The sequence below is a fragment of the Neovison vison genome, chromosome 1 (genome assembly GCF_020171115.1).
Source record: "Neovison vison isolate M4711 chromosome 1, ASM_NN_V1, whole genome shotgun sequence".
Taxonomy (NCBI): Eukaryota; Metazoa; Chordata; class Mammalia; order Carnivora; family Mustelidae; genus Neogale; species Neogale vison.
In genome coordinates this window covers 191,274,396-191,289,494 of record NC_058091.1, presented here as the reverse complement: position 1 = coordinate 191,289,494, position 15,099 = coordinate 191,274,396, and the positions used below count along the sequence as shown (strand labels likewise).

The 15,099-nt window shown below is 32.5% G+C and overlaps 1 protein-coding gene across 15 annotated transcripts in view; it reads left to right on the top strand.

Moving 5' to 3' along the window:
* Positions 1–15,099, top strand: part of PPIP5K2 (diphosphoinositol pentakisphosphate kinase 2) — a 78,940-nt gene that overhangs the window by 10,960 nt on the left and 52,881 nt on the right. For all 15 annotated transcript variants that reach the window (XM_044264560.1, XM_044264675.1, XM_044264646.1 and 12 more), the window contains 9 exons: positions 213–408; positions 3,599–3,689; positions 4,924–5,009; positions 6,263–6,417; positions 7,659–7,760; positions 8,928–9,089; positions 10,606–10,727; positions 12,906–13,007; positions 14,134–14,220. In XM_044264560.1, coding sequence (XP_044120495.1) covers positions 213–408; positions 3,599–3,689; positions 4,924–5,009; positions 6,263–6,417; positions 7,659–7,760; positions 8,928–9,089; positions 10,606–10,727; positions 12,906–13,007; positions 14,134–14,220 — 1,103 coding nt within the window. The remainder of the gene's footprint in view (positions 1–212; positions 409–3,598; positions 3,690–4,923; positions 5,010–6,262; positions 6,418–7,658; positions 7,761–8,927; positions 9,090–10,605; positions 10,728–12,905; positions 13,008–14,133; positions 14,221–15,099) is intronic.

Here is a 15,099-nt window from a genome sequence, read left to right as displayed (position 1 = left end):
TGAAAGTTTTCCAGACTTTTGTATTATTTTCTATTATTTGTTATTTATTGTAACAAAAATGTAATTTAAAAAAAGGCCTTTTTTGGTTAATGTATCATTTGTGTTCATTACATCCTGTATCTACTTCTGAAAAAGATTTAATATAGCTCTACTTTGGAGTTTGTATTAAGTCAACTTGATTTTTTTTTGTTGTTGTTTTCTTTCTGTTTTAGCCACCAGAAAGACAGATTGTGGTTGGAATATGTTCCATGGCAAAGAAATCCAAATCCAAACCAATGAAGGAAATTCTTGAACGGATCTCCTTATTTAAATATATCACAGTAGTAGTATTTGAAGAAGATGTTATTTTGAATGAACCAGTAGAAAACTGGCCTTTATGTGATTGTCTTATTTCGTTCCATTCTAAAGGTATTAAAGAATGGGGTGGGAACTCCCTTTATTGTCTTATAATAAACCTAAAACATATTAATTGTAGAATATTAGATAAAACAGGAGAATAAAATTCAATTCATCCATCTCACAGATCAGTGATGTTAACATTTTTATGTATTTCTTTTCAGGCATTTTTTTCTCTGCATTTTTCTAAACAAATTTACTGTGGTTGTGTATATGTAATTTTATATTTAAGTTTTTCATTAGTTATATCAAGGAGTTTTTTTTTTCATCTCTATTACATTCTTCAAAGACCTAATTTTTTTTTTTTTAAGATTATATTTATTTAATTGACAGACAAAGATCACAAGTAGGCAGAGAGGCAGTCAGAGAGAGAGAAAGGAGGAAGTAGGCTCCCTGCGGAGCAGAGAGCCTGATGCGGGGCTTGATCCCAGGACTCTGGGATCATGACCTGAGCCGAAGGCAGCGGCTTAACCCACCGAGCCGCCCAGGTGCCCCAAAGACCTAATTTTTAACGACATCATAGGGTGTCATCATGAGATTGTCCTATGACGTATTTAACTATTATCCTAACAGTTTCCAGTTTTCACTATTAGAAATATGGTTGTTATGAACTCTTTTTTTTTTTTTTGAAGATTTTATTTATTTATTTGTCAGAGAGAGAGAGAGAGGGAGAGCAAGCACAGGCAGGCAGAGTGGCAGGCAGAGGCAGAGGGAGAAGCAGGCTCCCTGCAGAGCAAGGAGCCCGATGCGGGACTCGATCCCAGGACGCTGGGATCATGACCTGAGCCGAAGGCAGCTGCTCAACCAACTGAGCCACCCAGGCGTCCCCTTTTTTTTTTTTTTAAAGATTTATTTATTTACTTATTTGACAGAGAGAGATCACAAGTAGGCAGAGAGGCAGGCAGAGAGAGAGAGAAGAGGAAGCAGGCTCCCTGCTGAGCAGAGAGCCAGATGCGGGACTGGATCCCAGGACCCTGAGATCATGACCTGAGCCGAAGGCAGCGGCTTAACCCACTGAGCCACCCAGGCGCCCTTTTTTTTTTTTTTTAAAAGATTTATTATGTTATGAACTCTTCTAATGCATATCTTTGTTGGAGCTACTCTAAGTTACTTAGAATAAATTCTCGGATTATTGGATATTTTTAACCATATGCTTTTGCCATACAGAAAATGATCTATCTTTCCACATATACATATTCATATTTTATTTCTAAAGAGCTTAATGTTTGAATTTTCGATTTTACTTGGTTTCTTCTATAAATCAAACAGAAGTATTAATTAAACTTAAGTATTACTTGATGGTAAATTATGCCTTTATAGTAAAACCCACAAATCAAAATTATTAGTGAATATTTGAAAATTTGTAACCCAAGAATCTGTGAATTAAGTGAATTTCTAAGAACTATAGTTTAAAAGATGCATGCTCAGTTATAAATGTATTCATATTAAATCACCTTGTTACCAAAACACGTAATGTCCAGCTATGTTAAAGTTTTACTTTAGTTAGGTGTTCAAGAAATTTCTCCTTCAGCAAGAAGGAGATGGAACAGGGTTGAGATTTTTTGTGCTCCTATATCCTATAGATAAGCCAAGGCCCTGGTCTTTATAATTTGAAGTCCTTTACTAAAGAGAATCTTAAAATTGGCTTATCCTTCAGGGTAAGGTGGTCTTCCCTTACTACCACATGATTTTTCCTACCATTTTCCTACCTTTCCTATTTGTTTTTGTCTGTAAAAACTAGCTGCTATCTAAGGTCATATCCCATATGCTGTCTCTTGGTAAGGAAAAAGTTTTTCTTTAACAGCAGTAACAACCAGAAAACTGTTACAGCGGTTCTTATACGCTGAATTCAGTTAAGATGCTTTAAATCATAGACACTGAGCTATCCTGATGACAAGTGATGAATTCTTCTCAGAGTCTTTACAAAACGAGAAGGGTTTGTAGTTTGTGGAAGTCATTCTTGGTATAGAGTACTTTCATTAAATTTTAAAAACTAAGAGGAATTTAGGAATGTGTTTTTTAAACTGACCATAGTTGTTTGTTCAGTTTTGTTAACTTCAGTATGCCTTTGTACTTACTTCCCCTCCAACTGTTCTGATAATAGTACAAAATACAGTGTCTTTACAGTAATACTGTAGTACCCAACATTAAATTCTAAAGTTGTGCATGCTTAACTGATTTTTATGCTTTTCCATAGATAAGATATTCACTAAAATATTGTCACTTAAGGAATATTAAATATTTATTGGGCGCCTACTCTGTCAAGGACTATACTGTTTGATATATACTCCTTTATCGAGTTCCTCAAAAACTCTACTAGATAAGACTGGTATAATACCCATTTCAGCTGAGAATCAGGGGCTTAGCGATGTTAAATAAACTTACCCACGATCACAAAGCTAATGAAAGATGGAGCCAGGATTTTGAACACTGTTTTATTAGACTCTATGGTATACTGCCACACCATCTCTTAATAATATGTATTGACGGATAAAATTGGAGACTTTTAGTGTCAATACAGAGAGTGCAGTATAATTATTAAATGCTTTAGATTTTTTTTTGGACCTCTTACTATATCTGCTATTTGATTTGTTTTCCATGTAATTAGTAGTTTTATCAAAGTCTAGAAATTTTAGGGAGTCAATTTCTAATACCTTAACAGTGACCTATAATAGCAAGTATGATTCTATGCATAAATTTTATATTTAGAGCATATCTATTGTATGTGAATTAACTTCTGTTTTTGCTATTTTTAAAGGTGCATAAGTTCTTTGAATAATTGGCAATTTATATGAGTAAATATCAAACTAAAGTGAGAAGTTATATTTGTTTTCTTTTAAACACCAAGTGATTGTGATACACTTAATTATATTTAGATTTCTCTTTTGTATATGAAGTAATCTTAACTTGTTATTAGGTGTCTTTGAATAATCAGGCATTGACTAACATGTCAGTGCTCTATATTTGGCTGTATAGCCACTGGCTTGTTATGCCTTATCAATCAAATTAACTAGAAAAAAATAAGACTTATTATTAAAACGTGTCAAGTTTTATGTGTTTTTCCATGCTTTGTATGGAAAGCAATTATATGCATAATTAAATTTACCTTTTATGGGAAGTGATACAGAATCAAATTGATATAGTTATAGATGTCAACTTATCTTGAGATTATACGGAATATGTTAATAATATGTGTTCTTAGGATTTCCACTGGACAAAGCAGTTGCCTATGCAAAACTCAGGAATCCATTTGTAATCAATGACTTGAATATGCAGTATCTCATACAAGATAGGTGAGTGATGGAGATGGCTGAATTAAGGGAAAGAAAAATAACATTTATTTAATACCTACTGTAAGCTGACATCAGGTGTTTTCATATATATTAATTTGTGGTATCCTCTAAATAATACTTAGAAATAGGAAATTATACCTAGTTTTATAGATGAAGAAACTTGAGACTCAGGGAGATGAATAAATTTGCCCAGAGTCACAAGTAGTTCAGTCAATAGTGGAACAAGGACTTAAACTAGGTTTGTTTAATTTCCAGAGCCTACCGAACCATTGAAAATTTAGTTTCAGTTTGAAATTATGAACAGTTTCTCTCTCATTTGACTAAAGATGAAATTAGGGTTGTACTCATTGAACTAGACTTTTTTTTTTAATGGAATAGTGCAACTGTTTTGAAAAATATCTCATGATATATCTTAGCATTCATTTTACAGGCTGAAAGCCTGTAAATTTCTAAGAAAAACTGTAGAATACAAATATATTTATTTATTTTGTTTGAGTGCTGTTTCACTCTGATGGCTACCATATAATTTCGTCAACATTTACTTTTCTTTTGTGTTAGGATTATTGTATGAGATTATACGTGTGAAAATGGCATCATAAAGTTTAAGGCCCTATAGTTTTCTGGTTTTGTTTTGTTTTTTCTGTTCTTCCAAATAGTACAATATCTAACATTTTAAAACATTTTCCGTAGATTTACATATTAATACATACTTCTATGTTATAAATATATACATAAATATGTAAATGTATATTTAAGAAATTTGGAAAATAAAAGCAGAAAGAAAGGTGTTTAACCCTACTACTGTCTATCCTATTTTTTCATGTGGAAAGCAATACATATATCCACTCACATTTTACACAACGAGGGTCACTTTTCTTTTAAAATACCATGAACATTTTCCCATGCCATTAAATATTCTTTGAGTATAAAGTTTTTAATAGATAATATGCTGTCATGTCATATCACAACTTTGCATTTAACCATTTCTTTTTATACATTTTTATTCCCACTTTGAAATATTAGTGTTTTAATATGTCACATAAAGTATTGTGCATACATTTTTGCTCTAATGTGGCTGAATATTTCCTTAGAAATGTTTAATATTTTTAAATGATTTATTTGCTTATTTAAAAATAAGACTGGATATCCATGCCTTTTTAATTAATACAATAGTAATAATGTACTCTTCAAATAGAACAATAAAATTAAAAAAAATGTTTTCCTTTTTCTTCAGGAGAGAAGTATATAGTATTCTTCAAGCCGAAGGTATTTTACTTCCTCGTTATGCAATTTTGAACCGTGACCCAAATAATCCCAAAGGTAAGAATATGAGATTTTGAGCAAGCTACCTTTTGTCATTCAACATACTTTTGAGTTATTTCCTTTCTAATTAAGTAGAAGGAATTCAGAGAACTCATACTATTCTATTTACTTTTTTTTTAATGAGCATTTTGTTCAGTTAAAGTGTGCCACTATAAGCTAAAAGGCCCGCTAATAATTTAAGAGTTATACATCCTACTTTTCTTTGTTCTACATTTAACATATATCTGGGAATCATAAAGAATTTTTGAATTACATACTTAATAAATTTGTATTGATTATGGGTGATCGGTAATCAGGTGATTTATCTGTGGTTGTTGAATTCAGGATTGGAAACTTCATGCTAAGATACCATAATTTCTGATGACTGGGAATTCAGAAATATTACTACTTATTAATATCCTAAAGCACACTTTGCTTCATTTTTCTGGTTATCTAAAACATAGCATGTAAGTTATATGTAACATTCTAAAAAGCCAAGATAATGTTTATCTGCTTTAAGAGTTAATATTCTGACAAGGGTATTTTGGGGAATTTTGTTGATTTTATTGTAGTTTAAAGCAACTTTTGTTAAAAAACTAGATATAGCATTTATTATCAGTAACAGGGAACTTCTCTTATTTGTCTAGAGCAAAAAATTAACTTCCTGATTGGTTTGCTTGCTTACTTTATATAGGTTACTTTAATAAGTTAAATAATTTCGTGTTTTATGGTATCTGTGATATAAATAATTCCATATAATTTTCAGAAGATGATAGCAATCTAGAAAGATTTCTCAGTCTTTCTTGTTGGCATCATTTCATATCTAATATTGAATTCTGTGGGATGACAAGGTAAAATGTCAGGTTCATAAGATTTTGAAGAATAACTGTAGTTTTTAATGTCATAGATCATAAATCTTGATGTATATTTTTTGTGTAAATATTATTTTAAAGATGATTTATTTTTTTAGCGAGAGAGGTTGGGGGAGGGGCAGTGTAGAGAATCTTGAAGCAGACTTCCTGCTGAGTGTGGAGCCAAGACTGAGCTCATCTTCAGACCCATGAGATCATGACCTGAGCTGAAACCAAGAGTGGGACGCTTAACCAACTGAACCATGGCACTCTGCATGACTTTTTAATTAAAATAAAATCATACGTTATCCACAGCTACTTTTCTTTGTAAACTCTATTCTAGTAAAAACTTTAACAATAATGTTAAATGTAGCTAATATACAATATGTAATTTTTCCTGCTGTTATGTTTGATTTTTAGAATGCAATCTGATTGAAGGGGAAGATCATGTAGAAGTAAATGGTGAAGTTTTTCAAAAGCCATTTGTAGAAAAACCAGTCAGTGCAGAGGATCACAATGTTTACATTTACTATCCCACATCTGCAGGTGGTGGAAGTCAAAGACTTTTTCGAAAGGTAAACCTTTGTTATTCTAGGGGATACTGTTATTCATACTTCATAGAAATTCTACTAAAAGTAACCAAGTATTCAGTAGAATTAAGATTAAATAAAAATGTACCATTCAGGTATAAATTCAAACATATCCTTCTTTGTTAGAAAATCAAGATGTTATTTTAGTTATTTAATGTTGTTTATGCAAAATTTCTATGTACAAAATACCAAGAAAATTACTTGATTTTCTTTCTTCCATTTATGTATCTGGCATATGAGAAATACAAGCAAAGATCAGTAGTTTGTAAGAAAAATGGCCTCCAAGATAGATAATTCATAGACACAAGTAATATCTATAATATTTACATTCATAAAGTATGCTCAAAACTGTACCCATAATAAAATAAATGCAAATGAAGTCTAAAAGGTAATGACATTGAATTACTTTTTTGTTGACACAAAATCAAAAAGATCGAGATAGTTGCAAAACAGGCATAAGCCCAAATGTTATTAGCAGAAATGTACATTAATATAGCCTTTATCCTCTTAACAACATAATTTAACAGTGTATTAAGATCAAAGATGCATGTATACTTATAAGCAATTATGGAAATACAAAGTAAAACATAGTGAGGTACTATTTTATATCCATTAGAGTGGCAAATATTAAGTTTAACAATACCAATTATAGATGAGGATGTAGAGCAGTAGGAGCTCACATACATTGCTAGAAGACTAAAAATTAAAATAGTTCATAAAATATTTTAGATTTATCTTTGTAAGTTGAATATGAGCACCTAGTAATTCTATCACCTAGTAATTCTACTTGTAGTATGTACCTTAGAAATGCCCTTGCACCTGGGACACTTACAAGAATATTGAAAGCAATAATCTTCTACTGACTAAAGCTTAGAAAACAACCTAAATATTCATTAATAAAATGAATGAATTATGGTGTACCTATACAGTGGAAAATTCTGTCATGGAAAAAGTAAACAAAAGAGGGTTACATGCAAGAACATGGTTGAATCTTAGGAGCATTATTCTTACTGTTCATTGTATTCTTACGCTACTTAATTTACACGTAAGTTACATTACAACAGAAAATAATGCACTGTCAACTCTATAGTAAGTGTTGTTAAATATTTGTTCACCAATAAAAGTTTTTGGAAATGTCTAAGATGGAAATAGATGATAAAGAGGCTATATTATAAAAATGAGATGAATAACTTAGCTTTTATATTTGTGGACATCTTTTGTTTCAGATTGGCAGTAGAAGTAGTGTTTATTCCCCAGAAAGCAATGTACGAAAAACAGGCTCGTATATATATGAAGAGTTTATGCCCACAGATGGTACTGATGTAAAGGTAGGATTGATTACAGTGTATTTTAATTTTGCCTTTAGTTTATCAGTGATACAGAAAAAGAGATTACCCCAAGGATAGACTCTATTCCGGATCTCTTTCTTTTTATGACTAGGGATTCTTTATCTATTTTGTATTATGAATGCCTTTGGCAGTCTGAAACCCATGGACCCTTGTTTTAGAATCCTGTTTTTTGATGCCCAAAACAAGATTTCCAGGGAGACAAATTTTTTTGAAATGTAGTTATAAAAATATTTAAAAACCAACTTTGTGATACAATAATATGTGTGCTTCTTTAAAAGGACATTAAATAGTAAAATATAGTGGGTTAAGGGTCTAATAGCCACTAGTTTTTAAGCACTGATTAGTGTAAATGATGCTCTGAGATCTGTGACAACTGTAGTGTAATATAACAATATGTTTGAAATTTCCTTGGGTGACAGATAAGGTCTCAATTGCTTTACCTTCAACTAATCTCTGTCTAATGAGAGTATCTTTTTTTCTAAGGTATAAACCTGATTGTGAACCTCTCCTTTAAAATTCTCTTATGGATTTTGTTGACCATAGGGTAATAATCAGATTCATAAGGGTGGCATACAGAATATTTCCCAGTCTGTTCTATGAACCTTATTTCTTACTGTATAAATGGCACCAAATAACTTACTCTTACCTTAATACATTGTGCTTTTTATTGCTTCTGGCCTCTGTGTTTACTACCTTTACTTAGGATGCTGTTCCCTTTCTTGTCTGCCTTTCAGCATATGCTGCCCCTCACCACCACCATCACAATCTTTCTTTTGGCTATTACTTCCTTCTATAACGTTTCTATAATTATTTGTACTTCTCCTTTGGTTAAGCTAAAAAAAATTTGGGAAAGATCACATCCTATTCAACCTTGTGTTCCCTCATCTCGCTCAGAATAATCATTCTCTGTAGAGAACAGAACTTCATGTTACCAGTTTTGCCATGTAATTAATTATTTATAATCTTTTCCAGTGTATTGAAAATTTTGGCATGTGAAATAGAAAGAAGTGTGAAAAGAACAGTCTGGAGACTGAAGTATTTTTTTATTGATTTTTTTCTTTTGATTTGTTGTCTTGCTTTTTAAAATTTAATACATTTTATATAATATATACATTTTTAATGTATATATTTTAACATTTATTAAAGGTTTATACAGTGGGTCCAGATTATGCGCATGCTGAAGCTCGAAAATCTCCAGCACTTGATGGCAAGGTGGAACGAGACAGTGAGGGAAAAGAAGTTAGATACCCTGTTATTCTTAATGCACGAGAGAAATTAATTGCCTGGAAAGTCTGCCTTGCTTTTAAGGTAAGATGTTTTATAGGCCACATAGACCCTTGTAAAAGAAATTCTAATTTTCTCTCTTGAGTAAAAGAAATGTTACGTGGGCATTTAATAGGAAAAATCAGCTCAGAAGATTAAAAATGATATATTTGAACTGTTTATATGCTTCTCAGGAGATTGTTTTAGTGCCATTAATAAAACTATACAGTAAATGAAGGCCTTTGTTTTTCTGTATTCTTTCTGTGTTATGTAAAAGGGAATTTTGCCTATTTGTTCAGAAATTAAAGTTTGATGGACTTAACTAAAGCAGTAGCATTAACCAGTGTTTAGAGGTATTGTTTAACATGGTAAAAACAACTGGTTAAAAGTACTGTTTACTCAGAATTGATAAATGATTGCTTTGTTGAATAAAAAAGGTCCTTAGTAGTCTTTCAGCTTTGGCAATACATCCTATAGCCCATTTATTGTGTATGTTAAAATGTGTTCATGAAAGCAATATGAATACATTTCTTAAAGAAAACTTTTTATTTCTAGCATATGACTAATTCCCTCAGTCTAGATCATTAGGCTTCCAATAATGTATGTTAAAGATATAAACCGAGGTAGTACAACCTGATCTTTTAAAGGATAAACTTTACCTTTTGAAGTCTTGTCTTGGGTATATAATGTAAAGACTAGTGTGTTACTGGTTATTAAATAATCCTTTATGTCTTAATATATTGAAGTCACTTTTGTGAAAGGAATATTTGTCTATAAATACATTTTAATAGCTTTATATAAATTGTTTTAATTTTGTAATACCAGGATTCCAAAAGACATGACTTAAAATCCCATTATACTGGTATGTGATAAGTTGAATATAAGATGCAGAACATAGAAAATTTCAGGAGCCTGAGCAGGAGCCTTGCAACTGTTTTCTTCTCCCAAATAAAATAAATGTATTTCAGGTGCTCACAAGGATATAGTTGTCAGGGTGTAAAATATTCAGAGGGCAGAGCACCTGGCTGGCTCAGTTGGTAGAGCCTGTAACTCTTGATTTTGGGGTTGGAGTTTGAACCCCCCATTAGGTGTAGAGATTGTTTAAAAATAAAATCTCAAAGATTCATAGGGGTAATTGGATGTTTCCTCTGGGACATATCTTCAAAACTGTTTTCCTTTATGCATTTTTGGATTAAAGCAGTAGAATTTCTACTATGACAAAATTTAACAAAGCCTTGAAAAACTGTTACTCTTGTTTTTTAATTAAGTTTTACTTGAAGAACGTCTTATAATAGTATGTTATTTTTTGGCTTTTCTAATCTCTTATACATTTTGGTTCTATATTTATTTCATGGGGGAACTCAAATGGTCATATAGTATGTTTTATATATTTTCAGAGTACTCAGGTTAGAGATGGGTAATTTCATTTATTACTTATTATGAAATCAACTAATAATCAGTAGTAAATTTTTAGGCATTTATAAAATTTGATACATTGTAAGACTGAAAAACTGTGGATCCTAATTCAAATGTAACTTTAAATATAATTTATTTTAAATAGCAAACAGTTTGTGGTTTTGATTTGTTACGGGCCAATGGACAGTCCTATGTCTGTGATGTCAATGGCTTCAGTTTTGTGAAAAATTCCATGAAGTATTATGATGATTGTGCAAAAATACTTGGGTAAGAATTTTTCTTTACATTTCTCCTCTTTACCTTTGTTAACAGCTAATGCATACTAGCTATTCAGAAATGAAATAATTGCAAACATCAAATGATCAGGGTCCTGAAAGCACTCTAGAATAAAAATCAATGTTCATAAAATGACATTCCCCAAAGAACTACACCAAATCCTGAGTTATACTTCGGGTTATCAAAGGTGGAGTAATTTATGGTCAGTATAGATGATGGCTTAAAGATACTTTAACTTAAAGATTTAGAAGTGCTATGCAGTGATTTTTTTTTAAGATTTTTTTTTTTTTTAAACTTGACAGAGAGATCACAAGTAGACAGAGAGGCAGGCAGAGAGAGAGAGGGGGAAGTGGGCTCCCCACTGAGCAGAGAGCCCAATGCGGGGCTCAATCCCAGGACCCCGGGATCATGACCTGAGCTGAAGGCAGAGGCTTAACCCACTGAGCCACCCAGGTGCCCCATGCAGTGATTATTACAGCTAATTTATTAGGTTACTTTGTTTTGCAAGTTTTTGGTATATGATTACAGTTGAAAAGGTTTCATTTTCTTACTTGGAGTTATAAAATGAATATTCATGAAATAAGTAACTGGATTAGAATAGAAATATTTGGAATTCAGAGTTCTTTTGAATGATACTGTTTTCTTCATTACATGTCACTTAAAGATAGTCGCAAGAGATTATCAGGTGAACCCAAAAGAAATTACTACATGTAGAAATGCGATTTTTATTTTCTTTGAACTATTTTCTTATACTTTGATTTAGAAGATTCACAAGACATATTTTTAAACCATTTCAAAGTATATATGACAAAGGCTTAAGAAACTTACATTTAAAATGTATTGTCATAATTATCATATGATCTCTCTGATATGAGGAATTTGAGAGGCAGGACAAGGGGGTCATGGGGGGAAGGGAGAGAAAAAAACGAAACACGATGGGACCAGGGAGGGAGACAAACCATAAGAGACTATTAATTTCAGGAAACAAACTGAGGGTTGCTGGGGGGCGGGATAGGGTGGCTGGGTTATGGACATTGGGGAGGATATGTGCTATGGTGAGTGCTGTGAATTTTTTAAGACTGATGACTCACAGACCTGTACCCCTGAAGCAAATAATACATTATATGTTAATAAAAATAAATTTTAAAAGTGTATTGTCATAATTGGAGTCTGCTTTTATAATATATTTTAAAGATTGGAGAACTGACCCTTAAGGTGAAATTTGGGGGAGCTTACTAAATTTTAGCATGAATGCTGAATTGAAACAAAACAAAAAATGTTTTATAATTACTTAACATGTAATTATAAAATTATTGTTAACCCTATTAGTAAAATATAATGATATTTGTTTAAAAAGAGCCATGGTATTTAGAGTAATTTCAAAAGTGATTAACAGGTAAGAAAGGACCCTTGGGGCACCTGTGTGGCTCAGTTGTTTGAGCTTCTGATTCTTGGTTTTGGCCCAGGTCAGGTCTCAGGGTCCTAGGATTGAGCTCCATGTAGGGCTCCATGCTCAGTGGGGAGCCTGTTGGAGATTCTGTCCTCCCTCTGCCCCTCCCCCCTTCTTTCACATACACTCTAAATAAATAAATAAAATCTAAAAAAAAAAAAAAGAAATGACCTGTGGCCATAAAGAAGAGACAATCTTTGTTTTCAGAATTTATCTTTGAGTGGATATAATGCAATTATAGTGATTTGACTCCAGTGTGATTTATACTTTGAAACTAATGTAAATAATAAATAATTCCAATTTTTTTTAAAGATTTTATTTATTTGACAGAGAGATAGCAAAAGAGGGAACACAAGCAGTGGGAGTGGGAGAGGGAGAAGCAGGCTTCTTGCTGAGTAGAGAGCCCGAAGCAGGGCTCGATCCTAGTACCCTGAGATCATGACCTGAGCAGAAGGCAGACCCTTAATAACTGAGCCACCCAGGCACCCAGTAATTCCAAATTTATAGCATTTCTTCAGTGTGTTCTAATGTACCAGTTTAGAACTGCTAATATTTGTTTTAATCAGGATTGATACTTTGAGTTACTTTTTATGTGCTATAATCACAGAATCACTAGTTTGACCTTAACTTTTATGATTCTGTATTATTAGTCATTAAATACTGAGTTTTGTCTTAAAATGAACTAAATTCTAGTGTTTTTTTTTTTTTTTTAATCAAAGCAATATTGTAATGAGAGAGCTTGCTCCGCAATTTCATATCCCCTGGTCAATACCCTTAGAAGCTGAAGATATCCCAATTGTACCAACTACATCTGGAACTATGTAAGTTTGAATATTTTCTTTTAGAAATTTGTGTGGTTTTGTATATTGGTCTCTGCTGTTACAATAGAGATTAAATTTCTGATGGTTATTGGACACTTTGCTGTGTATGTTTTCATATGATTCACTTGGCAGGTGGAGAAATAGATTACATGCTTTTGCGGGGTCCACCTAGACTAAAAATCTTTTATATTGTTAAAAATAAAATTCTGTGGGGAAAAAATTCTGAAAAATGCTTAGATAGTTATAGAACTATTGAATTAAGTCATAAAAATAAATGAGGTACCAACAGGTATGTCACTTAAAGGTTCATAGTTGATGGTTTTACAACTTCTGAGTGTGTACAGAAAAAATATACAGGTATGTCTTGAAGTAAATGAATTAGACCAATATTGCCAGAGTGTCTCAAAGCATTCTCCTAGTGAAAATTACTGCTTCAAACTCACCTGCTACTCAGGTGAGTTGACCAAATGCTTCATATTCACAGCTTAGACATTTACATTAGCATGTTAAAAATTCTGAGAAGTCCTGGTTGGGTGGGGGGGACAAAAAAACATTTATAATGTTTTAAAACCAGTATTCTCAAACTATTTAGCGTAACATTTTTTAGGTAACTTATTAAAATCCTGCAGGGTTGTATTCTGTGGCTTACAGTTCGGCACACGCTAAAGTATACCCTAGCGTTCTTTCTAAGACTGCGTTATCTTCTAGTAATTTGAGTTTGAATACCTGTTCTGTTCTTACAAGGGCAAAATAAATATAGTAGCTATAAAGTAAAGCATTATTTTGCTTTGATTTAATGAAATCTCAGTCCACAACTATCTATGCTACAGAACAAGTATTTCATGAAGTTCCAGGATTGCCATTCGTTTACTTTTATTCCAGTGTGAGCATAACCATCTCTAGAGAGGAAGCTAATATAAAGCTTCATATTACTCCCCCTCCAGCTTCTAAAAATCTTAAGATTGAATTTAATAAATCAACTGGTTGTTACAAATACTGTTCTTCATAGGAAAGCTCTCAAATGTAAAAGGTAGCTCTAAACAAATAATGAGATGTTGTATTAGTCTGAATTATTTAACAGAAAACTTTGTTAGAAAATTGAAAGCATTTTTTTTTTAAATTTTAGGATGGAACTTAGATGTGTCATAGCTGTGATACGTCATGGGGATCGAACACCAAAACAAAAAATGAAAATGGAAGTGAGGCATCAAAAGTATGTTTTAGGAGGAATAATTTAAGATTTCTCATAGGTGGGGCGCCTGGGTGGCTCAGTGGGTTGGGCCACTGCCTTCGGCTCAGGTCGTGATCTCAGGGTCCTGGGATCGAGTCCCGCATCGGGCTCTCTGCTCGGGAGGGGGCCTGCTTCCCTTCCTCTCTCTTTGCCTGCCTCTCTGCCTACTGTGATCTCTCTCTGTCAAATAAATAAATAAAATCTTTAAAAAAAAAAAAAAGATTTCTCATAGGTGATTAGCTGATTTGATTAACACATCTTATAGAAAATCTGTTTTCCCATTTCTTGGCCATTAATTTAAACTGCTGGATGCAGTGAAAATCCATGTAAAATAACTGTGTGTATCAGCATCTGAAAATTATTATGTTAATATCCATCAATTATCGTCCATCTGGTCTGACTTTTGTTTACTGCTGGAAAGCATAAACATCCTAAGGTATTCTGTTTAATCTTAGTTTGTTACTCTCTTCATTGGTTTCTATGAGTCTTTAACATCTCAACCTTCTAGAAGAAAATTAGTAGAATGGAAGTTTATCTTATTTCTCTTCAGTATTTGACTTGGAAATAATAAAATTTGAAAACTTGAGCCAATAAATATGTATTGAAACATTTTTAATATGTATGGGTATGCAGTCACTTCAGAGAATGTAATACTTAGTATTGCAATCATATACTCAGTTTCCATCATGAGAAAACTTTAAAAAATAATCTAGTGATTGTGAGTTTGATGTGCTCAGGAGAATAGTAAGTTTTATTGCCCAGGGTGGAGGAGAAACCTTCTTAGTGAAAGAGAACACACAGTATTTGAAATCCATAGACCTGAGTCCCATACCTTCATTATAAGTGATTTGTGTAAGTATA